Source organism: Poeciliopsis prolifica, unplaced genomic scaffold, assembly GCF_027474105.1.
Source record: "Poeciliopsis prolifica strain line A6 unplaced genomic scaffold, Auburn_PproV2 SCAFFOLD014, whole genome shotgun sequence".
In the NCBI taxonomy this organism is placed as follows: domain Eukaryota; kingdom Metazoa; phylum Chordata; class Actinopteri; order Cyprinodontiformes; family Poeciliidae; genus Poeciliopsis; species Poeciliopsis prolifica.
In genome coordinates, this window is record NW_026562389.1 from 4,065,067 (window position 1) to 4,090,931 (window position 25,865).

The window sequence follows — 25,865 nt, forward strand, 5'->3', positions numbered from 1 at the left end:
AGCAGATCAAAACTGCTCAAAATAGATCAGACATTCAACCCCTTCAGTTCTTAATAAAGTCTATTTAATAAATATAGTAATCACAGTCTCAAACATCTTCTTAAAATGTATTTATGACCTGAGAAGGGAAAAAACAAACTTATATAAAAAACAGAGACTGCACAGCTATTTTTGTTGGAAAAAGGACTGGCTGCATAATGAGGGGATCTCAAACATGTTTTCTACAGCAGTAATTGATCTGAAAGATGTTGGCGATAAAATGTCTACATCTAGATTCTGCTTGAAAAGAAGAGTCACATCAGGTCGACAAGTTTAATCAGCGCTCTTCTCTATGTTATAATTTGTCACCAGTAATTTGCTGCCACATCTGTCAGCCGCCTGTCTCCAGGGTGATGCTTATCCGCTCAGGGTTTTTTTTTAGGGGTGAGACGGCGAGAAGCTTCTGGTCTGGATAGTTATTGTCTGTGGAGACAATGAATCTGCTCGGTGCAGACTGAGATAGGAACGCCGGGGTTTTTGTGAATAGGACTAAGTGACATTAACAGTGACGTCTAGTCTGAATAGGAAATATTGAAGAGGAGAATCGCTAAAAAGCCGACCTTCATGCCTTCAGCGAGCGTGGTTATGGACTGTGTTTGTGTGCGCCGCTCTGTGCGAGTGACAGCTCACCCAGCACCAGGGTTGGCCAGTTGGCGATCCTCGCTTTCAAGCCTTGATGGAAAATCTCATGGAGGAACATGATGGTCTCACTGGGAACATATTGAAAACACATTAATAGTGTCGACTTCAGGAAAGTTTACAGAAAAGCTGAGAAGAGTTTCTGGTTTTATTTTTTAAAAGTAATAAAAAGGCACATTCAAACATACGCCAACACACCTGTTGAGGAAGACGCTGCTCACATCATCATGGCTGATGGGAGGTTTCTTTGAACTGGCGGCCATTCTCAGAGGTCTGAGGAAACAGTTGACCAGGATGTAGAGCTGGTGGACATACCTGTCTCACACACACACACACACACACACACACACGCACACACCCACACACACACCCACACACACACACACCCACACACCACACCCACACACCCGCACACACACACGCGCGCGCACCCACGCACATAGGTAAAAAAGTTATGAAAGGTTGGTTGTTCCACAAGATAATATAGTGGGGTCATAAGTCAGAAAAGGAGGAACAGATGGAGGACGGATGCCTTCTGGTCAATCTGACAATCTGAAGCCGATGCATTTTGTCAGGTCTAGTTTTAGTATTGCCCATAAAAATACAGTCAGTTGTCATCCTAGATATCATGAGAGATTATTCATAGAGCTTTATCTGCTAAACAGTCACCAGATCAGCCACTATATAAATGAATAATTAACTATTTTAAACAATCAAGCCATAAAATACGTGATCCTAAAGTTTCTCATGCAAAATGTTGCATGACCAAACAAAGTTTTTTTTTTGTTCATCTTTAATTGTGTTTTCAATATTATTAAAATTCAAACATGTTTTTTTCTTCTCTCTTTTCTTTCTTTAATAAAGAACACCCCCAGTAGAAAGTCTTAATTTCAACTTTTATCTAGCACCAGATAATATTTTATAATATTAACCAAAATTAGTCCGTGTAATAATCACCTTGAGAACACTGTGATATCTGTGTTGCACTCCTGCTGCTAATTTGACTAATTCAAATGTGTAAAATTAAATTTAAAGTAAAATTACATTTACAGAACCACCAAACTGTTATCAGGCTATTTCCATAGGAAGATAACCATGACCATTTAGATGCAGATTGTGATGTTGCTCAAGGCATAATGTATTTACATACTCTGTCTCTGCCTCCACCATATTGAAGACAATCTGGTTCCTCTTCCTCATGCTCTCAGCATGTGGAGAGCAAATGTAGTCCTGGACAATAATTTTCCACTTTCTGCGACACAGCCAGCCGCGCATGAAACTCTGAACCTATGGAAGAAAAAGTTTAAAGGTTAATGCACATATGAGAAATGAGAAATAAAGGTGATTGTTACAATGTTTACCTTTTTGATTTTTTTGATATCTGGGTCTTCGTTCTCGTGGTAGACGTGATAAGGCCGCATCCGCTCCTTGGTTTTGTTCAAAGCTACAATCTTTTAGGAAAAGAGATTTCAGTTCAGATTCAGAAATTATTGTCAAGTAAAACAGCAGATGCATAACAAATCCCTTTCATTATTTATGAACAAAGATATTTCTTAAAATAGGATTTCAGAGTATTATGTAATTAACAAAATTAGGATGCCCCACTTTTGCTTCCAGCTGATTCCCTGAATATTTCTAGTTCAGAGTGTGCTCAAAGAATCGTTGGTGTGTTTATAGTAGATACCAATCAGACTCCCTCATCACTGAAAGCCTTCATTCAGAACAGAAAGCAGGAAGGAAACATGGAGGACAGCTCGTTCTGGCTAACAGGAAACACATTCTGGCTAACATGTGGACAAGAAGAGCAAAACTTTCAGCAAAACAAAACAAAAAAAATCTTCACAGATTTATATACTCCAGTGTGACATTATTTAACCCGTTTGTTTCTACTTTCAACCCAATTAACAGTATCTGCTTCTGACATATGTGGTCGAGCACAAGTGATAAAACCAAATACATTTTCTGCTACAATGCATCTTTATTTTCCCATTTGTGAGAGTTATCATGCAAATTATAGCAAAGAAGAACCAGTCTGCCAAGTCCTGAGAGTAACACTCGCTAGTTTGTTTAAATATTCATAAATGCAGAGCAATACACACACACACACACACACACACACACACACACCCACGCACACACACACATACGCGCACACACACCCACACACCCTCCCCCCCCCCCACACACATACGCACACACACACCCACACCCTCCCCCCCCCCACACACACACACACCCACACACAGAAGAAAATAAACAAACAGACATACACCACTATGTTTTAATGAGATGAATAACCAGCTGCACATTGGCTCTTAAGTTCTAATCCTTTTTTTTCATAAGCAGCTTCATTAAACATGCAGATGTTTTATATTGCAAAATAACTTTCATTATTATTGTTTTATTACTATCCAGCATCCTGGCAATAAGATTCGCCAAAACAACGCAGATTAGACAGAAGTGGAAGTGGCACACTTGTTGCTCAAAGAGAAATTGACAACAGTGAGTGCGTCATTTCGTCTCAAAGACAAGATTGCACATGTGAGCTTGGATGTTTCTGCTAGCGATTACTGACACAAATGAGCAGAGACCAAATTAGAAACAACAGCAGAGCTTTGATTTATTGAGAGTTTACCAGCTGGACCATTGAACAAACAGCACCCCCTTTGAACTATCGTTAATTGCAGCAGAACACAATTTCAAACGAATCCCTGTGAAATTAGGAACAACTTTGGAGCTCTTTCTGGTTATGTCTGGGACAGATCAGCATTTGCATCATTCAAAGTAAGAAAACTAAAATCTTCCTTTGTGTTTTCAATTTGTTCAATTTGGCTGATTAACTGCAGAGGAATTAAATCTGACAGAATCTGCTATAATCCAAATCATGTTAAGACAATCTGCAGAACATGGTTTTCCCAATGAGTCATAAAAGTGATAAACAACTCCATAAATGATGTTTAGTTAACTAAAAATGCTGTGCATGTTTATCCTGTGCTTGTTGATTTGATACAACAAGCATGTGTCAGTGAGATAAATTATTTTGAATTAAACCATATGCATCTACGATTGAAAAGAAAATGTTTTTTCTTTTTAATCGTCTTAAATGGAGACCATGCTATTAAAAAGGAGGCTATAAAGTTATGACTTATTGGTGCATGGCATTAGCCAGGAGTGTTACCACAATTAACCTCTTTTCAAATCGTTTGTTTTGCTTTTTTGTCCACAGATAAAGCATCACTGTTGGGTTTCAGCCAGAATTTCTAAACCTAATTTACAGCAACATGTCCTGTAAGGTTTGCTCAGGTTTGCCAACAACGCTCAGAGTAAACGTTGTCTTTGCTCACAATGAGGCTGCGTTTGCCTCTGTTTGACTTTCCTAATCATTACAATAACATTACAATGACCTAAACACATTTCATCCATTTGTTGTCTGCCAACTGTTTGTAATGTCTTAGATATTTAAAGTTGGCAAAAGCAATATTTTTACAGCTTCTGACCAGCCATTTGCATCATGAGGACTTTTTCCACTGCATATTTTAAAGCATTGTGGGAACACTTATGTTTATTAAAGCAAAATGATGCTATAAATCTAATTAATGCTCACAGTTAACTAGTTTCTATTAATTTGTGTGGGGGGGAAGGAAGAAGGGGAACAATTTTGATTAACGATGTTGTGAGGGTCTGTTGGGTTTTACGTGTTCACACAAACATGTCATTTATTGGGCAGCGACGGCTGAACAGAAACAGGACGCGTTCGCTGAGCTTGGCTGTCTGTGAGGACACCAATCAAGTATCTTTATTGAGGGCCTCCTATACCCAGAAGTGACCGAATGCACCAACTCCCTCACTGCCAAGAATACAAACACAAAAACAACCCACAGCAAGCACACCAACACTGACATGTACACTGTATAGGTTTATTCAGATGCTTTCTTTTTGCTTTCACCCTTTGTGATTTGTTAAAATGAGAACACAATACTGTGTGGGCAGGATGGTGAGTAACAAAATATAGAATATGATTGGGAAATAGAGGGAAAATGTTTATGCAAGAGTCCTGCTGAAATGCCTTCTAAGGTTTTTATCCTATGATTTTATCTGTGATCATGCATGGCTTTGTAATGTTGTAGCGCTGTAAAGTACTTGGTGTTTCAAACTCCTTTCCATATTAATGGTCCTGGATTTTTATTAAAAATGATTTGTATCGCTCTCCTGTTGCAGAAACGTGCCTTGAGGGTCAGAAGTGCAATAAGAGCAGAGACATAAGACCATCCAATAAACAGTTGACTGAAAGAGTTGTTTTAATGGAAAGCACTAAATCCAAGTCCATTCGTAAAACGCTTTAATTCTCTTTATTTAAATGTTGCCATTTTAAAATGTGCACACATTGCTTTCAAATGCCAGATGTTTAAAACTGAGGGTGAAAAGGTAAAAAACATCAATTAAATTATTCTGAATTAAACCATGTGCACCTACGGTCAGAAATGCATATTTTCTACCTCTGATTTAAGTCTTTCAATTTCCGTGTCCTGGTCCTCCAGCTGAGTGCGGAGCTGATTGGCTGCCACCTTCTCAGTCTCCACAATTTGTACAAGGTGGATGTACTTCTGCATCAGCACTTCTCGTTCAATAATTATGTCAGAATAGCTGTGAAAAAAGAACATTTTATATTAGAAAGAGCAGCTTACATACTCATAAGAATGGACGTCTTAATCACTTTGAACCTTCAATTATCTACATTTTTTCTAATGTCGAATAATCAAATATTGAATAAAACATTTGTAAACTGGCAGAGTAAAAAAATAATCTCAGTTTCATCAAGTTCCAGAATTATTGCAACCTTTAAAGTAAAAACCAAACACACATCTCCTCCCCCCTGCACCAAATTCAGTCTCAAATGAGTGAAGTATTTTTTCTTCTGAGAAATTTCAGTTGCATTTGTAATGATTCTATCTTAGTATAAATGGTGATTGAGAGCTGCGGTATCAATGCAGTAAAAGCAAATGTAACTAACAAAGCTGCTTGAAAAATTAAAACCATTCTGTTATGTTGAGGAGGAAATTAGCAACCATCTGCTACTAGCAGTAGTCCCAGCACATTATCATTGGTTTAAGGCTGTTTGTTGCTGTTGCCGAAGGATATGGAAAGAATTATAAACCACTTCTAAACTATGTGGCTATATTTATACGATTAAGTATCTTTTCTGGGAAAAATCCCGTCTCAGCTGGACAAGGAGACAGTGGAGATGCTCTGTGATCGGAAGGATCAACAGCTAAACCTGCTTCTAAAAACCACATCAGAATCTGGGTTCAACAAGGCACAGATAAGAAAACTATCTTGGTTTTGTAAGTTAAGAAAGTCAGCATCTCTGAGGATATTTTAGTGTCTAAAGTCCATGACGTTGGTGACTTGCATGTGTGGAGAGATGGTTTTAATCCAGAGGATCTGGTGAGATTTAGTGCAGCACTCAGTGTGGTTTCTGCTGTCGCAGTCGAGCCATTATTTTCAGTTCAAAGGTGGTTTTCCACATTCTTTTGTCATAACAGCTGTTTTTTATTTGATTGTTTCTAACATCTTGAACTATACTGCAACCAACAATGTATTCCTGGCAACTCTTCCGAGATATTCTCTTTTTTAGACATTCTCTAAAAAACATAACTAAAAAAATCATAAGTCACTTCAAACTCCTCTCTCCTATTCTGATACTGTTTGAACTTCAGTAAGTTGCCTTCACCACACCTAGGTGCCTAAAAACATTAATTTTCATCATTTTGACAAATTGAACCATGCTTTCAGAATAAAAACACAGGATTTTGACAAGCCATGTGATGCCATAATGTCGATGTGTAAGGAAGAATGGGGAATGTTTCTAAAACCTTGCAAATCTATGACATGATAACGTAATTACACAAAATTTCCTACAACCTTTGATGGGGGTAAAAAGCCATGCAACAGGAAACTGTTCAGAAAAATGTCAATAAACATTGACTTGCCTGTGTTGGCTTATTTTACAATTGGCTACACAAAAGGTTAGAGTTCCACAAATTACATAAAACTTTACTTTTACCCTTTGCTTACCCATACACATAATTAATAGAAACCAAATGAAGTTAATTGTTTCAAAAAAGGCAAGGTACATCAATTCTTTTTATAGAGCAATCATAGACAAGGTGATCCAAATTGTTTTACAAGACATCAAAGGATAGAGAAGTAAAAATGCTCTGATTGATTATTTATCCAATAAAATCATTTCTAGAATTTGCTCTGGCCAGATCCTGATGTTTGAGAGTTCAAGAGTAATCGTAAACAAACATCCGTAAAACAAAATGAAATGCATCTCAACATTCAATCTTTGGTGAAGGAAATAGTAAATATGAAGTCAAAGTGTCTGAACTCAGAAAGTCAGATTCCTCCCTCAAATTTAACCTGAATGAACCAACGAATAACCGCAGCTGTCCTAAACATACCTTATAAATGTGGTTGGTTTAATCAAAACCAGTTTCAAAACAGTCAAGATTTATTATTAGTATCTATATTATCAGATGAGAGGGTTTTCTCTCTTCTAAAATAAGTTTAGTCCCAAGAATAAGTTAAATCTCTCCTCTTTAAACCAGCTTTGGGTAAATTAGACATGATGACTAATTAAAGTTAGATTTGACCAAATCCTGATGTAACAACATATCCTCTTTCCAGGAACATGGTCAGAGAATACAACTTTAACTTTAACCCCTATTTACAACAGAAGTATTTGCCATGGCTTTATGTACCTCGCCTGCTGGATGGCCTCCACCCATTCATCACACTCGCACTCCTCATCTGTCCGCAACTCCAGAGGTTTCTGTCCATCGTGGCCAAACACAATCAGGAAGTAGTGCTAAGAGGAAAAAGAAAGGAGACTTGATCAGAAATCTGATGCTCCAACAAATAAGAACATGTTGTTCCAGTTCATGTACATAAATGTTTGACTGGTGGAAATGTGAAAGTTTGGACTTTGCATGCCATTGATATAGTTCTCTTGTTGCATGAAGCCTTATTTCATCACCTTGAAAGAACTAATCTTGTTGAAGAAACAAAAGAAACAAATCAAAAACAGGGGAGGTTAAAGATATGGATTTCTATCATTCTGACTCATTTGAAATGCTTTTTTAATTTACCCGACAACAATCTCCATATGCAGCCCTGGAAGACAGACAGAAACACACGATGAGGTAGCACTGGTGGCTTAGCACAGCCATTTGCTCACTGAAATAAAACATCGAGTGTCGCCTGCACTTCCCCTCTCCACCAGCCTATTATCATCACCATCAATTAGCCTGTTCTCTGCTGGTCTCTTCCCTCCCGTCTGTTTTTATCAATACGAATATCTGTGTGGACTTCTCTTTAAAAAACTCTCCCACACACAGGCACATGCCACCACAAGCAAGTACAGAGACACGCGTTCATGAGCGCTTTGTGAAGTGATAGAGGCTTTTATTCAAATGGTTGTGTCCCGGGGCAGTGGGTTACCAGAAGAGCTGCTATTTTTAGTCAAGGGAAACTGAACTCAGAGAAGACTGAACTCTGCATGGACTTTCTGTCCTCCTCTCCTGCTCACTTCATCCATCCATCTATTTCCTCCTCCCTCTCCTGTTGCAGTTCACCTATCTTCCCACTCCGCCTCCTCTGCCCCGCTCAGCCAGCATCCTCGCTCCTCTTGTTGTCGAAACCCACTCCTCCTCTTCCTCCTACTCCATCTCCCTTCATCCTTTCATCTCTTTATGTTTCTTTCTCAGAGGGAGGACTCAGTGAACCAAAAAGCGTTGAGCGAGGAGACGGTTGCCCTGTAGCTTTATAGACGGGCTTCAGCCCCTGAAGTGGGGAAAGGTCAGGAACCGAGGAGAGTTTGTGAACATTTAGAGACCTTCCTCCATCTTTATCTGCACCTCCATCAACCTCATCATGCTTATTATGTATCTGTCATTTCAATTCGCCGTGTCACCACATCAACAATAATCTAAGCTCCAATGGGGAAAGAGACAGAAACAGAAGAGCGCCACAGTTACGTAATAAATCTTAACCATCTTCCTAAACTGTGTCACCACCTAACAAGAAAACATTTCCATGGCAATGCAGCGTTTGATGGTTTGGCTGTTTTACGCTTCCATTTTCTGCTATTTGGTGCAGCCATTCATGAGGGCTTTCAATGATCCATCCTGTAATTTTAGACATTAGCGAAAATATCTTCTAGTACAAAATAAAAGCAGATTTTACAGATGGATATGTATTCTCAGCTTAGTTTAGCTTTACATTGTGTATATGAAAAACAATTGTGATTACATGGAGTGACTTACACTCCATGTAATCACAATAAGTTGACAGATAATTAATCACCTGCTTGCTGCTTTGATAACATAGTTCTGGTCAGGTGTTTTACATACATTAATCAGTGGAGCTTTGAGGAGTTTCTTGCTATTAAATGGCCTGCACTTGTATAGCACTATATAGTCACACATTCACACAGTGATGTAGCCACAGCTGTTCTGGGACAATCTGACAGAAGTGCAGTTCACAAATTTTTAGTAGATTTTGGTGTTGATGCTTAACAAGATTCTGCTTAATTTTGTTCCAAAACTAGTGACTGGATGTTTGAGATCATTTATCCAACTGCATCAAACATCTGAACATCCTGGAAGACCAGTTTCACCTTCAAGAGTGAAGAGAGATTTACATAAATTGGCCAAAAGGTTGCCAACAAGGTAATTATTTACTTCTCCAAAATTAATGCAGTCAAACAGGTGTGAAACTTGCAGATTTCCACATGGACAAGCCAAATGCCTTCTGGGGAAAAAAAACAGTTTCACAGGCAAAACAAAGATTTAGTTATTTGGCTACAATTACATAAGGAAAATTCAGACTCTTAAAATTAAGAACAGAGAACACACTGAAAAGCATCGCGACAGAGGCCTTGTCTGTGAGAATGTTTTACTGCCAATTGTACAAAGAGAGCAAAAAATTAAAATAGGAAGAATTACTTCCAAATAGACCTGCAACAAATGGTTATTTTAGTAATCAATAAATCTATCGATTGTTCTGATTCATTGCTTAAGTTGACAAAAAAAACGGCACATCTTGTTTCATACAATATAAGATATACATTAAAATCTTTTTTTTTTTAATTACATTTTTGCCTAAAACTGTTAATTACTTCCTGGTATGTTTTACTTTCAGCTATACAGCCTCTGTTTTGAGTCTGTATATTCCAGTTAACAATCAATTGAGTAATAAATTAGTTGGTAATTTCAGCACAATTAATCCGGACTTTTGGGAATCCACCAGACTGATAAGAAAAACACCATGACTGCAAAGAAATAACCACAACGTTAGCACTTCCTTCACAGCCTTAAAAATGTAAACGTTTTCATCCCAGCCGTAACAGCGTTCTACTGAGACATCAATGCACTAATGCATTCTCGCATGTTGTATCACATCCTGGTTTGGCAGCAGCACAGCCATAGTGAGGCACAATCACAACAGGATAGTGAGAGATGCTGAAAAGATCACTGGTGTCTTGCTGATGCGTCTGCAGGTCATCTAAGCAAAGCCCAGTGTGTGCAGAGTAGATGGCATTTAAAGGACACCATACATCATTTTCATAGGATGTTCAATCAGGTGCTATTCTATAAAAACTTAGGAGTCATGATTGACTCTCTGTTGTCTATGAAAATCCACATTGAACTGGTCTGTAAAAAGGCAAAAACCTATTTAATTTGACACCTGAGGTCAAATGTGCTTCAGACCTAGCGAAAAATGTCTTCTTTTGTTTCAAACCTGAGAGATAATGAGCAATTTGCATTGTTGTTCATGGCATAAAAACCGAAACTGCTTCCTCAAATAAAAAATTTCTCTAACATTGTGAATTGCTAACAATTTGAATCTTCCTAATATAATTAGATAAGCCAATAATATCACCTCTAACCCTGACCATGCTCTGAATAATGCAGTCTGTAACCCTCTGTGAAATGAAGGAAGTGCTGTTCTTCAGTCATTCCTGGCTAAACTCAAAACATTGCCTGCAACATTACATCATCTCCTCATTTTATAATGTGTCATTTGATTAATTTTCATTCTGCCTGTATGTCTGCATACAATAGTGCTATGCAGCACAACCCATTTCAGAGTTGTGCTGACAAGGAAGCATAAAATATAATGTATCTTCTCATGCTCTCCATCCTGGTATTTGGTAAAACATACAAAAGTCACAGGCTCAAATGCTTTTTGTCAAACTCTTAAGCCATGAGATGTGGATTTTATTTAGCATTATGATGAATATTTTTTGTTTGTTTGTTTGTTTTCTTGCTTGGGTTTTTTTAAAAGTCTGCAGTTGTAAGGCGACAAAATGTTAAAATAATAGAAATCCTTGAATAAGGTAGATTTTGTTTTTCAATTTTAGGTCCAGTTGCACCATTGTAGACTTTATGCAGTTTTTATGTTTTTGCACTTCTGTGCCAAATATTAACGGCCGTTAATCTAATTTCTTCCAGCTGTGAAAACTCCCTGCAGCTGCCGAGACAAGAGTAAAAAGAAATGTTCAAGCTTCCAACTGATTAACACTCTTGTTAACAAGATGCACGGTGATAGGCAGGGCTTACTTTGTCCATCTTGCAAAAGGCTCTACGGTGACTCATTAGGCAGCTGATGAGTTGTTTCACCAACATGTCATTTTCACTGACATTTGAAAATGTGCAACAGATCGCTTGTGAAATTGTCTTTTTTTTTTTCCTACTTGCTATCCAGCCTACAGGTATAGTACCACAAAAAAATGTTTTCTGCCTTATGGATTTCCTCAGTGCTTGATTTTTTTTTTTTTTTCACACCTAATTATTTAAGGCCATCAAGCAGATTTTAATAGCAGAACATTACAGCTGGAGTAAATACACATGATGACTTGGTTTAATATGGTAATAAAGCTGTTTAAAACAGCCTGACCCTGTAAAAAGGTAATGATCCTCTCATCCTTATAACCGGCTCAGCAAACATTAGCAGCATCAAACCTTTGTGATACTTGGCAATGAGTCTTTTACATTTGGTCACATTCTTTTGTGTGACTTTTGCACAGCGTTTCAATTAAATTTGATTAGGGCAAGCAAAAAGTTTTTATTTGTGTTTTTACTGTGTTATATGAACACTTACAACTCTCCAAGGTTGTTCTGGATATTTTTTAATTTCATAAAATAAATTATCATTTGGCACTAATTTTCGTATTTGCTCAAGTTACCTTACTTTGACATCAAAATAATTTCATGAACCAAAATATTTAAGTGAGACAAAAAAGTTAACCAGAAGAAATCTGTAAAAGGGTCAGACATTTTTTACAGCACAGCAGATGAGGCAGCTTTTAATAAATGAAAATGACAGAATTTACTTTTCCCTGTTGACAAAACTCTTTCAGCAACTTTCTGCAATCATTGGATCAGTGGTTTGAAAGGGCCACCATTACAATGCTTGCTTAACAAAACCAACAGCCCAAATCTGTGAATTATCACAAGTGCTACAGAAAACGGCGCTGAATTAATGCATAAATCCAGAGCATACAAATTAATATCATAAATCATTGCAAATATTTTATTTGTACATTTTATTTTATGATCTCAAACATTATCCAGGAAATTAATAGTATTTGTAGGTATGGTGAAAAGAAAATAAACCCCTTTTATAGTCAGATGTTTTACCGATTACATTATAAAGCTGTGTCCTCTGGGTATTAAACTAAGAAACTAAGCACAATTTCTTGAACAAAAAATGCACAATGACAAAATTTTGGGTGAAAAATTAAGTGCATTTATATTGCCTTTTAAGAGATTAGAGGTAAAGTAGCAGCCAGGAGCAGATAAGGAAAAGACTGCAGACATTACCGCTGCAATCGTTGTAAGACTGTTCCCACTGTACATATTGAAGTACATTTGGGAGTCGTCTATATATAATATGTAATATTATATATAATATGTCTTTGAGAGATGTATTAGTGAAGACTCTGTAAGTCAGACTTAAAAAGTAAACATCTTTCTGAGCAATCCAAATTTACAGATTCAGCAAGCCTGATATTTAGAGACTGGTGAGAGGGAATAAACCAATAAAAGTCCTCTTCCTTTGATCTCTACACTCCCTCTCTTTTAAAGGTCTCTGATCACCAAACACCAGGCATTCTCCAACGTGAACATCTTACAAAACATGCTTACCTTCCACATCATGTGTTTAAATCCATACATCCCTTGTTTGTCTAGACTCAGTGTCTCCGACCTTTGCTTGAATGTTGTCTGAGCACAACAAAGTCCTCTGTGTGGTCAGACGCAGCATGAATGCATATTAAGGTATATTTGGTCTTTGAACTATTACAATAGGCAGTCATGAGCTTTTTTGTGTGTGAGAGTTTGTGATCCCTAACCCCTGCAAATACCAGAGGTCCACTGTATATCTACGAGCAAAGTAGATTATTATTACCATTTCTTCAGAATTAATGTACTGAAGAAACAGAAAACTTTCTGCACCATGAATGTTTCTCTTCACTGAAGTCCCCCTTAAAAAATAGTTTACCTCAGTTACATTTTGCAGCCTAAATTCAGTTAGTTATTTCGTATACAATAATGCCAATATTGTTTTAATATTATTACCAATCTTTTTTTTTTATATCAATTGGAGCGTCCAATTCCTAAGTTTATATGCCATCAACTCTTGCAGCAGCAGCAGCGACCCAACAGTCCCAGGGCGATCATTAAAGATTAATGTTGCTGCATCTGGATCACACTGTAGCATTGACACTTTGCAGAATTGAATGCAGCCATACTGTACTATATCCTCGTTAGACAACGGGTGAAACTGCAGAGGCTGGGTTGTTCCTGTGAATGTCATAAATATAATGAGAGGTCTGAACCCTAATCAGACCCTTTTGCTTTGCTTCCCAACTCTGTCGCTGCTTTCAGGTCTACCAGCACTTTTCCGTTCACATCAGCTCTAACATATCTTCCATCCCTCCAGGCTTCGTTGCACTACAGAAAATTTCACTGAGACGAATAAAGAACGAAGGAAAAGGGAAAGGCTAAAAAAAAATAGGTTGAGACCCTTCCCTGCTCCTTCTTCTTTCATGTTACAAACAATCAATTTAACACCCACATGAAACTACTTTTTTCCCTCCAATCTTCGACGCTGTCATATAACAACAAGACTGTGACAGAATGACATAAAGGAGTGTGTTGTGCCAAAGAGAGAAACAAGCACAATGAATGGCAGTATTTCTTATTATTCACAGGCAGCGTTCTATTAGTAATTCTGATTTGCTTGAAGTGAGAGGAGAGAAAAAGGTCTGTGACAAAAAAGTATTCTTTGTTCGACAGGGCTCGAATGCTGTTCTCTTTATCGCCAAATATAGACTTAAATATTACTTTGGACTTGGTAACATTTTTATTGTGCACAACATGGCTTCAGGGATGCAGAGATGTTATACCGTAACAGGAAGAAGTGAATCAGTGTTAGGATCCCCAAATGACTAGAGACCAAAATAAGCACCAATGATGCCACTGCGCCGTCTGGTACCACCGTACCACAGATGGGATTTGTTTTTTAGCCCCCTTCTCTAAATCAGACTCTAAAACCAGGAAGCATTTTACTGCTTTGATTGTGTTCAGCTTATTAGAGAGAAATCTGAATACCGAGTGTTAAAGGTGTGATTAGACGTTAGTGTGTATTCAAATAGATTCAACAACAGATAAACTGCCACAGAGCATTTACAGCATTATCTGGATTCTTAGTTGAATAAATGCAAATGCATGTGTAAATTTGTACATTTCTGAACCCATCCACCCATTGCCTATACCTGCTTTTTTTTGTGCAGGGCCTATCTTTGGATGTCATTCAGAGAGAGGCTGGATACACTCTGGACAGGTCAAAGTCAGTCACAGGGCAAAGCAAAGATAAGCACAAGCAACTATAGATACATACAATCAAATCAGAGAGACCACTTACTCTAACAGTTATGTTTTGAACTGTGTGAAGAAGCCGGAGTCCCTGGAGAGAATCCACTCATGTACAAGGAGAACATGCAAACTCCATGCAGAAAGACCTAGGCCCAGATTCAAACCCCAAACCTTCTGTGCCATAGTTTTGAGCCTCTCTAATTCAGCTTCACAATGAGTTGGAGACCATAATAATCAGTGCCTTAAGGCATTTGTATCCCTTCGATTTTTACTCATTTTTTTATTTGCAAACTTCAAAGTATTTTTAAGGAGCTTTCATCTGATAGATCAATGCTAGACAGTGTATAATAGTAAAGTGGCAGGACACAGATACAGTGTTTCAATACTTCTGACAAAAATATGAAAAGTGCTCCACGCATTTTCTCACATTCTGAACTTCAATCTAAATCTCAAGATTTCTGCAGCCACTAAAAGGTTTTTCTTCCAGGATTATCCTGGAGCATTTAGCTCCTCTATTTTTCCTAACAACCTCTATTTATACTTTACTTTTTCTTAACCACAAAGTCCCACGACAATCAGAAATTTCTTTTACATGGGCCAAAGTAACAACCATGCAAATAAAAACTACATGGACACAAGAAGAAATAAAAGTGGATGGGAGTTACTGGCCTCTCAAGAAAAAAAAATGGCATATCTTCTCTTCATATTTTTATCAAAAACTTTAACATTAGAGGATGTGACAATTTTTGATTTAAAAATTTCCAGTGGATTATTCCAGGAATATGATACAATGAATAGAGAAGTAAAATATTTTACCCAAAACTCTGTTGTAGCTCTGGGAACATTTAAAAATGACGTTGGCAACAAAAAACGAAATAACTCCTACCAGCTAAATTTCACATTCTCCTGTGCCACAGCAGAAATTTAGCTTGTGAAATTAAACACAAAGACATGTACAGGTTCAAGGCTCCTTGGTGTGAATAAGGCTCCATGCATGTGAAACTTGGCTGCATTCAAATGCAACCAAATGAAGTTTGAAACTTTCTGTGGCTGAAGGTGCTGCAGTGAAGAGGAGGGACTGAGAAAACAAGATGGAGAAATAAACAAATAACAAACAGAAAGAAAGAACACCAACTTCAACCTACTCCTGTTGTCTCCACTTAGCATTAGCCTGCAGCTAATGTTAACAATATTGAACTTCAGCGGGACGTATAAAGTCTTTAGAGTTTCTCAGTTTAACTAACCATTTTGTCAGATTTAGTAACAGGTAATCGAGGGTTAGTGTGCAAACAAGTTAAAGTTTATGTAAATGTTGTGGCAGGCAACCAGTGCATCCAGACAGTCCAGAGCCGTGTCACAGGTTGGTTTGCCAATGAGCTGCCGTAGGGAATTTTCCTTAAACCCAAAACAGCAACTATATTATCATAATTACAAAATTAGTGGTGCATTTGCTACAAACTTTATTTATAAATCCAGTTTAAAATGCAGCTGAACTAATGGTGATGTAAAAATGCCCATCTAGCACATTCTGTCAGGGCACAATGGCTCCATTTTAAAGGTAAATATGAATATTTCAGGTTAGATGTGAATATCAGGAGTGAAAATAACCAAAAGGAGGACAATGGCAGTACTCAGAGGTTTTGTTAATATAAACATTAATACACATTTAGCAGTTTAAAGTTATAAAAAAACATCTTAAAATTGCCACTAAATGTATTATTGTTCCATATATGAAGTTATTGGGTAGAAATAAAAACAGCCTCTCCCGGCTGCATATCCCTTTGATTTCTCAGCTCCTGTTGCTCCCACAGGGCAATAATATGCTGAATGAAGCCTTTTGAAATGCTCCAAGGACAAGAGCAAAACAACCGAACCACTAACATAATGAAGATCTTGCAGACTCAGAAAAACGCATTTAAACTTATTTACTGCAGTGTCATCCATCATACTTGCCATTAGGAATAATACTGTAGAGCGCTCTGAAGCATGTTGTACCCTACAGGTACATTTTGTCAGATTAGAATCTCCTTATTTGATCCTTGGCTGGATTAGATTGAGACCTGTGTGCCAAAACTGAGGCCTTGGCTGTTGTAGCTCAGCATAGGTACTGCTACAACAGATATTTACTACTTCTCGGTTACTATTTCTAATTGTAAAATACAACAACCCCGTTCTTATTTTAGGAAATCTTCCCAGAGCCTCCTCCAGTTGCCATGCAACCATATGGGGATGAGTCCAGAAATATTCTCACACATATTGTAAAAGTGTGACTTTGCATTTTAACAGCTGAAATGTGGTTAATGTGTGTTTCAGGGTTATTCACCCGTTGAACTATTTGTTTCGCTTGCTAATGGTTTTCTTGGTTTTTCGTATTTTCTTGAAAAAGGTTTTCTATTTAGCCAAATTTGTCAGCTTTTTTAATATTTTCCAAGCTCATTCATGTCTAATTGTTGTGTTATTTGAGCCTTTAAGAGAAAGCTTTGGTTGTGATTTCTGTAGGTGTTTATAACATGACTCCAAAGTGAAACAGGGTGGTTTCTTGAGTCCTGGTTTGCCACAAACTAGGAATCAGTACAAACATTTACAGAAAGTTCTACGGCACAGCACAAAAATTATTTTGTTTTTATCTAAATCTGATAAAGTGATAAGATTTGGAGCCACTCAATCCACCTCATGATGTCACAGTTAAAATGACAATCACTGAATTAACAACTCATGTCCTGCTGGTTTTCTTGTTCTCTGTGCAGCTCTGATTTCCAAAATGTTTTATCGAGTTTAGGAAGCAATCTAGATGTACAGTACAGATGAGTCACAACTTTGATATTAAAGCACAAAACACTTTTGTTTTGCAGTTTTCCGCCTTGCATGCACGCTTGCACAGTAAGATATGTCTGCAGACTCATCGTCCCATTTTCTGCTTTTTTGTTTTATAGTTCTACTTTCTCAATATTGCTAAGAGCAGTTGGAGCATAACATCCTGCTGTTTTGATGCCAAAGATATGGAATATAAAGAGGATCTACTTTGAGTCCCATGGTGCGAGAGGACATATCAGAACAACATAAATCTGTTTTATGATGTTCTTGAGAATTGTTCCTAACCTGATCAAATAAAAGAAGAAACACAAACAATAAAACCTTCCTTACATCATAAAATGTACACATCTTTTTCTTCCCAACATCACCTTATTAATATCAGCAACAACAAGGTGAATATGATTTACATATGATTTACACATAATGATCTTAAATGATCAAGTTGTCGACACAAACCAGTGAGCTGCAACTTAGGAGAAGGAAAAGCAGAGAAAAACTGAAGTGTGATGTTTTTGTTCATTACTTCTCAACTGTTTAATCTGTGACAGTTTGTCAACTGATAGGGATTATGACTGATTCTAGTCCCAGCAGCTTCATCCAAATCAGTGTGGCACAGCCAGAAAATGGTAAAGTCTAACAAAAAGAAAAGAAAAAACATGCAACACCTTACTTCGAAAATCTGCGTGTAAAATAAACCAGAACAACAATAAAATGTTGTTCCTACAGTGGAAAAGTGGCAGCCAAGTGATGCTATTAAAAACACTTCATTCATCAACCATCTCTAAAAACAAGAAGCTTAGTTGTTTTGTTGATTTGCAACCTTGTGCAAAAGTATAAACTCACAAACTAAAATGGTCTAAATTCCCCCGTAACAGTGTAATATGTCACTAGAATCAGGCAGAAATTATTCAGATTACCTGCTGACAACTATTTCAGAAAGTTTCTGAATAAAGTGGAGTACTTAGTTTTTCCACATATTACTTGTCACTTATGCATCTGTTGAAGATCAGATCAATCCAATTATGTCCTGACATGCAGATCTCCAGAGCTGAAAAAATATTACTTTATATGATATTTCCACCAGTGAATTACAGATAAAAACCAATATTCATTGAGTTCATTGAGTTTAAAGGTCGATCTAATGATTTCAGAAAACTAGGATAGCAAACAGGAGCATTTTGAGTGATTCTAGTAGAGGGTTAAAGTGTTTGCAGTGGGATTAGCTTCAATACTCTGAGGTAAGTAAATCTATTGTTCATTTATTCACTGTATTCAGTTTTAAAGCAGCTTCATCACAAATAAAACACAGAGAAAACCAACCCTATTGCATCTGAAAACACCAACCATATTTCCATATAAATTTGGATTTTTACTGGCATTAAAAAAAAAAACTAGTATGCAATCTGTATCGGAATATTTTTTTCAAAAGTTATGTAACTGCATGATGGAGCAAAAACAGCAATTCAATCAATTTCACAGGGTATTTTCCTCTGTTTTCTGTCTGTACAGAATTAAAGGTTATTATCTTTAGATTTTACAGTAGCTCTATGTTGCAGAGACTGAAGAGAATATAGATGAGAGTATTTAGTTTCTTTAAAAGAAGCTCATCGTAATCCTGTTACAGCTTTTTCTCAAATGGAGGAAGAATATGTTAATGAGCCTTTTTTGGACCAGAAGCGTTTCCTGGATAGTAGAAATGTCCCTCAGTTCAATCTGCACTTTAATTTTCACAGGACACTTTTAAATTCTAAGAAAGCCCATAATGGCTTTAGCACTTGAGAAAAAAACAAGAGGAAATTGCAAACAGCCCTGAAGAGGAAAACGGATCAGACTCTGGGAATAAATGAAGAATCAGCTCCAATTAGTGTAGATCAGAGAAGACACTAAGCTGTGAGAGGCTAGCAGCGCTTTGTAACTGGAACTAATCACAAGCACATGCACACAAACATAGCTCACTCAAATACATCAGCAATAGTTATTACCCCTCTTTAGTGTGATCCCACCTTTTCATCCTTGATGCAACATCCAGCATAAACTTTTTCACATTAATTGTGTTTTAACTTACAACTTACAACCACAAACTACATCTTCAGTACATATACTACATCGCAGAAAATCGATTTTCTGCGATGTAGCAAAACACGGTGGTGCCTTATTGTTTAACGGAATGAAAATGGTTATTTTCAAAAATCTTCTACAATTAAAAGTATGAGAGGAGTGGCCTGTACTTGTATTCATCTCTGTTGTAGAAACAGCTGCATGTCTTTGTAGCATGTCTTATCACTTCTAGCACTTGGATTTAGGTCTGGACTTTGACTGGACCATTTCAGAACATTAATATTCTTTGTCCACTGTTGGTCTGGCTGTATGAGGTTGTTTTCTACAATCTCATAAAAATAAATTCCTCCAACTGTCCAATTTTCAGCATATTAAGCAAAAACTAGATACGTTTTCCAACAATTCTAATTTCCACTGTGTAAAATATCACATAAATGTATGCATAATATACTGTTTAACCTGTCACTAAATCCTTGTAATTATATTCTTTATTCAGACTGACTTCAAAAGACTTGAATAGACTTCGAGGTAAATTATTTCTTTCTGCATTCAGTCTCGTTCTCTGCCGCTGCAACCATGCAAATCTCCCTGGTGAGTGACAAATAAAATATAAATTCATTCTGTCCTCAAACTGAACGGTTGTTTTATTGCCAGCCCATTAGTTTCACATTAATGTCAACTGTCAGCAAAGTTTGAGGTATGAGCAGCTATCAGGAAAAAAAAATCACTTTCATGATTTGTCATCTGTTCCTGCTTTATGGACTCCCTGAGCTGTGTCAGATCTATTGGGCCTTTTACATGCTTGTTCACATCAGCAACGCATACCCACAGTCGCTGTGGAAACCATTCAGACTGCTGCGAACGCTCGCCAAATTATCTGAAGGGTCTGCGTCTCTCTCAGAGCCAAACAGAGAGAAAGGAAGGGAGGCTGGAGCTCTGTGTCATTTGTGTGGCTAACTGTGGGGGTGTGATGCTGCAGGTTGCTGCCAGACTGACTCTGCTGCACAGACAAACAGTGAAGAGAAAGAGCAACTGACAGAAGCAGGAAAGGCCTCACTTTGGTTTGTTTTCACATAAGCAACGAAAGATGGCCAAGTTTTGAAATGCTACTTGATTAAAACATGAGCTGATATCAGAGAAAACACGCTATGCTATTGTTACTTGATTTCTTATTTTCTGTAAGTCTGTTTGTTGACAAACACTTACACATGAGAGCCAACGATTTTTACCTGAGGACAGATTGAAAATAACCAAAATTAAACACCACAGCTGCAGTGTCAGGGTGAGAAAAGAGTTGGAGAGAGAGTGAAAGAATGAAAGGCGACAAAATAAGACATCACTGCCAAGCTCTGCAACATCAGACAAAACAGATTTTATGCTGACATCTGTGCCGGCAATAGAACAACTGCATGGCAATTTGCTCTGTTCAGTATTAATTCTGTTACAAAGCTGCGTTACTGTGTAATGACACTACCCCACAGTCGGTATGCATACAACTCTAATTAACTGTTTCCAGATAAACAAAAAGTTTAAAGAAAAGTGCACATAATGGAAAAGGAGAAAACAACTGACTTGTATTGGTTTGTTTGAACTACAGCTGTATTTTGAAGATGACATAATCCATTAAAGCTTCAGAATGTAACTTTTAAAAATATTTTCTTGACATATTTATTGAAATTGTCAAGAGCTCCTCCACTTGTTCCCTCAGTTACTGTTGTCATCTGAGGAAATACACAACTCCTGGTCAAAAACAACCAGTCAGAACCAGGAGGCGTGTCTTAGCGCTGTCAATCAACCTCCTGCACTTGCTACTAAATAGAGCAAAAACAACTTGATCTGCTGAGAAATGTCGATGAATGCTCAGGCTAGTTAGCATGGCCATCAATGAGGATAGATGAACAGTTCTGTAACTCAAACTCAAAAATTCTCAAAAAACTACTCAAGTTTGTTGAGACTCAAAAACTATTCCTGAATAGAGAATAGTTGCCTATCCTTGTAACTGAAGGTACGCACACTGTGATGGACAGTCGATGGACAGAACATGCAGGTGAGCTGAAACGTTTAAACGGTGCTCAGCTGGCGAAAAGGCGCCCAAACTGTGCCAAGAATATATCTCACATCTTTACATCACTTCTACCAACCTCAATCATTAATACAAAGCAGAAACGATCCACTCTTCTACGTTTATAAAATTCTGATGTCACCATCAGAACATTGCAACTAAAATCAGGACTCATGAGATCAGGTGACAGTTTCTGGTCTGCTGTCTGATTTCAGTAGACTTGTGCTAACTGGAGTCTCAGTTTTCCATTCTTAATTGGCTTTGTATTGCCACCATCTCCAACTTTGAGGTTATCTGACCTCATCTTACATTTTAGGTTATTTTTAAGTACATGTGATTTTAAAATCAAACAGTATCAAACAGCTGATTAATTACAAAATGCACATTTTCAAACACAGTAGTTAAGTTAGCCATGAATAAATAATACATTTGTCTGCACAAAACATTCACTAATACAGCTGTTTTATTATAGCTACACTGGAGTAAAAAAATCTCATAACAAAAGGTTTTGTTGAAGATGAAGAGCAAAAACATTCTTTTCTATTAAAAGCCTACATTATATAGGCGATCCCAGTCTTAGTTCCGATGTTTTTGTTTTGTTTCATATGGATGAAAAATTAGCATTTTTGCATTTTTCTGGGATAGGCAGAGATAAATGTGAATGTGAAATAGCCATAAACCTGCCTTCTTATTAATTTTTTCAGTAGCTTCAATCTCAGTGAAAACATTTACAAATTGTAATTCCCCATGTGCCAATCCTGCTGGAACAACAGTGATGTGAAGAACTTCCAGTCCAAACTATCCCACTGCATATCACTAATTTAATGCACAAAGAACTGACCCAGAAACATTCAGCTGATGGCTTGTTAGTACAAATCCAGGTTGCACAAGCATAAATGATTTAAATCGCAGTGCTTTATTTCAACTTTGTAATTTAGATTACAAAGGCAGAACTTTCAAACACAGCTGGAGATTAGGATGAGTCCAGTTAAAACCAGAACCTGCAGCACAGGCAAGAGTTGCAGAAAACCTAAACATTGTCTAGCAAAAAGGGAACTTAATGGTGGCCTTGCAATTGTTAGGTTTTCCTGCTTAGGCTGATAAAATAGAATATTTTTATGTTGCTTCACTGGTCGTTGTTTTATTGTAATTTGTATTGTGTTATGCAAGGCTTGCTGCACATTTCCATATACCAATTATACAACTCTGTGATTACATCACTGGTTTGCACACAGCTGGAGGTTTTACTTCTGAAAAAAAAAAGTAATGTTGTTCTAATAAAATCGCTACATGGCATCCTATAGTATGGAAACCTTTTAAATGTCTATTCTCATTTTTCGTACATTCTTTGGACTGCACATTAGGAGTCTTGAATTACAGTTCCTTTCAAAACATATTCATTCACTTTTTTATATCATGTTCTTTAATGGGACAGATATGATGTCAAGGGAAATGATACATGATGTTTTGATCTTTTGCAAAAGAAATTAAACAAAATCTAGAAACTGTCGTGTGTATTTGTATCTCACTCCTCAGAGTTGACAGGTAATTCTTTGTAAAATATCTCAGTCTCAGACAGATTGGATGAGTAGGGTCTGTGAACATCTTTTTTTCTCAGGTTTTGCAGAACTGAATTTAGATCTTGACCTTAATTGGCCTTAATTAAACATCTCTCCTCTTTGGTCTAAAACATTCCAGTAGCTTTGGCTGTAAATATGAAGTGGTTGTCCTGATGATCAGTCTCTGCCCCAGGCTCAGGTGTTTTGCAACATCTAACATGTTTTCTTTCCGGAATGCTCTGTGTGCATACATACAGCGATTTGCATGTCTGTCAAAAAGTTCACTTATGACCTAACCCTCCATGTTTGCTGCTGAATCCTCCATATGGCTTGTGGCAAATGGAAAATGTGTATAAAAGTGTTTTCTTCCTGCCACTCTTCCATAAAGTTCAGATTGTAGGATGCTTCTCTATAAATTGCCTTGTCAGCAGGTTCTCCCTCTTGTATTGTGCATCTCTGCAACTCCTCCAGTTACCACCAGCATGCTGGCTGCTTCTCATTAATGCTCTCCATGTCCAGTCTGCTAAATAAGGGAAACAGGATTGTAGGTTTGCAATTGTGTCGCACTCTATTTTCAGACACTGAACATAACATTTATCTGTATGAGATTTTGAAGCTTAGTATATTGTTTTATAACCCAACGTTGTCTTGAACTTCTCCTCAGCTTCATCCCTGCTCACTATACACTGAGATATAAATGCATTGAAGAAAACTAAATGAATAATTAGGTGATTTCTGAGAACAATTGTTTCCACTGGGTTTTATTAAATCACCTCACTGATTTTTATTTGCTTCATGTTGGTCTCAGGAAAAGAATCACATTTTGACACTTGGAAGTTTAAGATTAACGTTTGCAAATATTTTACCTTCTTAATAATAACTAATGTTCAGTAAATCGTCAGGATTTTTGGGTTTGTATTTTGTTTGTTTTGCAAAAACACATGTTCCCATTTCATTTTTTAGAGATTCTAGCAGGATCTACAATATTATTCTTCATCTGCAAACCACCACAAATGTGACACTTATGGTGAAAGTATTTGAATCAGATGGAAATGAGTACAGGAGTTCATTTTTGATGTCTCGCCATGAAACACCAAGATGTCTTTTATTTGCCAACATGATTAGAGTCTTACATGACTTCTACTTTAAGGATGGATGATAGAAAATATGTTCTATAAGCTTTCATCATTTGTTATTTGTGCCTACACCTCTTAACAATATTTCTGAGTCTTTACTTCAAACTGTCTGCCTTGAACAGGAGATCTTTGATCCGAGTGAGTTCTTTAAATAGAGATTTAATAGTTCGTGTTTTGTGAAAACTTGTGACTGGATTTTTTTCTCTGTCCTCTCATGGCTGCTTGTGATTGTGTACCTGATTGTGCCTCACTTTTTCCTTCCACTCAACTGTAATATTCTGAAGGAGAGACAGTGGTGGAAAAACAGCGCACAACAGTGATAACTTGCACATATAAAACCTCAGCTGTATGTTACTTAAGCACTGGGAAGTTGAGTGGAATGAAAAATTGTGTCTCTGTGTCTTGTACCTTTGTAACCTTTCTGCGTGTCAGACTTTTGATTGAGAAACATTCAATCTGAGTCACTGAATGTTTGGGATTTGTTGATTTCAAAGATCTTAATAAATTAATAAATTAGATGGAATAAAAAAAAAAACTAACCTGTTTCTCCAGCGCTTCTTTCCCGGTCGTCGATATTTTTGGCGCAGGCGTGCGCTCGCAGGTGCATCCTTCCAACAGGTAAATCCCAGCTGGTCGCGCGCTCTGCTCGTTCTCGAAGTAGAACAGTACATTCTGGTAGAGGGCGAAGAACTTCTCCGACCACCGGCTGTTCTCCGCCGTCTTCTTGCTCAGGTAGCCGCGCTTGGTGCCCTCTTTACGCGCCACCACCGACAGGAACAGTGCGTGCCCTTCGTTGTAGCGGACGCTCTTCTGCATTTTTGCCGCGCGGCTTGAAAGGCAGAGGGAAGAAAGTGGGATCTTTCACCGGGAGCCCATGGTCCCCTCGGGCTTCATGTGAAACTTTCCCACCGAGAAGCGCCTCAGTGGCGCCGTGGCGCACGGAAAAGTTGCCGCGGTGACGGAAGCGCAGCAGCGGAGGAACTCATTGTAAAGATTCGCCGATCCAATTCGCACTTATTAATAAAGCCATGGTTCTCTCTTCTAAGAAGAAACGATTGTGAGAGCAGGAGGGGGAAACCCTCAAGCGGGAGACGAAGGGAAAGAATCAGAGGCGACGCGCTGTAATCCGCTTTGGCAGCGGTGAACTCGGTCCCTCTCTCTCCTGCGCTCAGATGCGCAGTCTCTCAAGGTCTCTCTATCCGGCTCCCTCTCCGTGATGCGCGCGGATCCTGGAGCTGGTAGATTTAAAGGCGGAGCGAGAGTTGCTTGTTTCTCCGGGAGGGTGAGAGACGCAGAGATGAAACTCACAGATCCTCGGTGGCAACTGTTGATTCACCTCTGCTTCACAAACAAATAAATAAACAAGAACACAAGTTGCTGCTGATATTTTCTTAATTTTGCATTTTCGATTACAGTTGTTTTTCAACTCACCATCCTTCACCCTAGTCAGTAAATACATTCCACCTGTGTGTTTTAATCTCAGCATAAATGCAGCTGTTATATGAAGGCCTAACTTAGAGGTGAACAACCTTTTTGTCAAGTGGGACAAAATCGTTGAGTCAGCTTACAGATCAAGGGAAAAAGGACTAAAATCAAGCAAATAAAGCTGGAGTTT

General features: G+C 37.8%; 1 protein-coding gene across 3 annotated transcripts in view; it reads right to left on the minus strand.

Annotated features, from left to right (window-relative positions):
- The window catches only part of rasgrf2b (Ras protein-specific guanine nucleotide-releasing factor 2b), a 47,852-nt gene extending 22,462 nt beyond the window's left edge, over positions 1 to 25,390 (minus strand). For 2 of the 3 annotated variants that reach the window (XM_055039725.1, XM_055039727.1), the window contains exons 1-7: positions 24,791 to 25,390; positions 7,443 to 7,549; positions 5,175 to 5,322; positions 2,040 to 2,129; positions 1,829 to 1,965; positions 877 to 993; positions 670 to 749 (exon numbers count right to left, since the gene is read on the minus strand). In XM_055039725.1, coding sequence (XP_054895700.1) covers positions 670 to 749; positions 877 to 993; positions 1,829 to 1,965; positions 2,040 to 2,129; positions 5,175 to 5,322; positions 7,443 to 7,549; positions 24,791 to 25,066 — 955 coding nt within the window. In that variant the 5' untranslated portion in view covers positions 25,067 to 25,390. The remainder of the gene's footprint in view (positions 1 to 669; positions 750 to 876; positions 994 to 1,828; positions 1,966 to 2,039; positions 2,130 to 5,174; positions 5,323 to 7,442; positions 7,550 to 24,790) is intronic. The other variant, XM_055039726.1, reaches the window with a different exon arrangement.
- Positions 25,391 to 25,865: the final 475 nt, after the last annotated feature.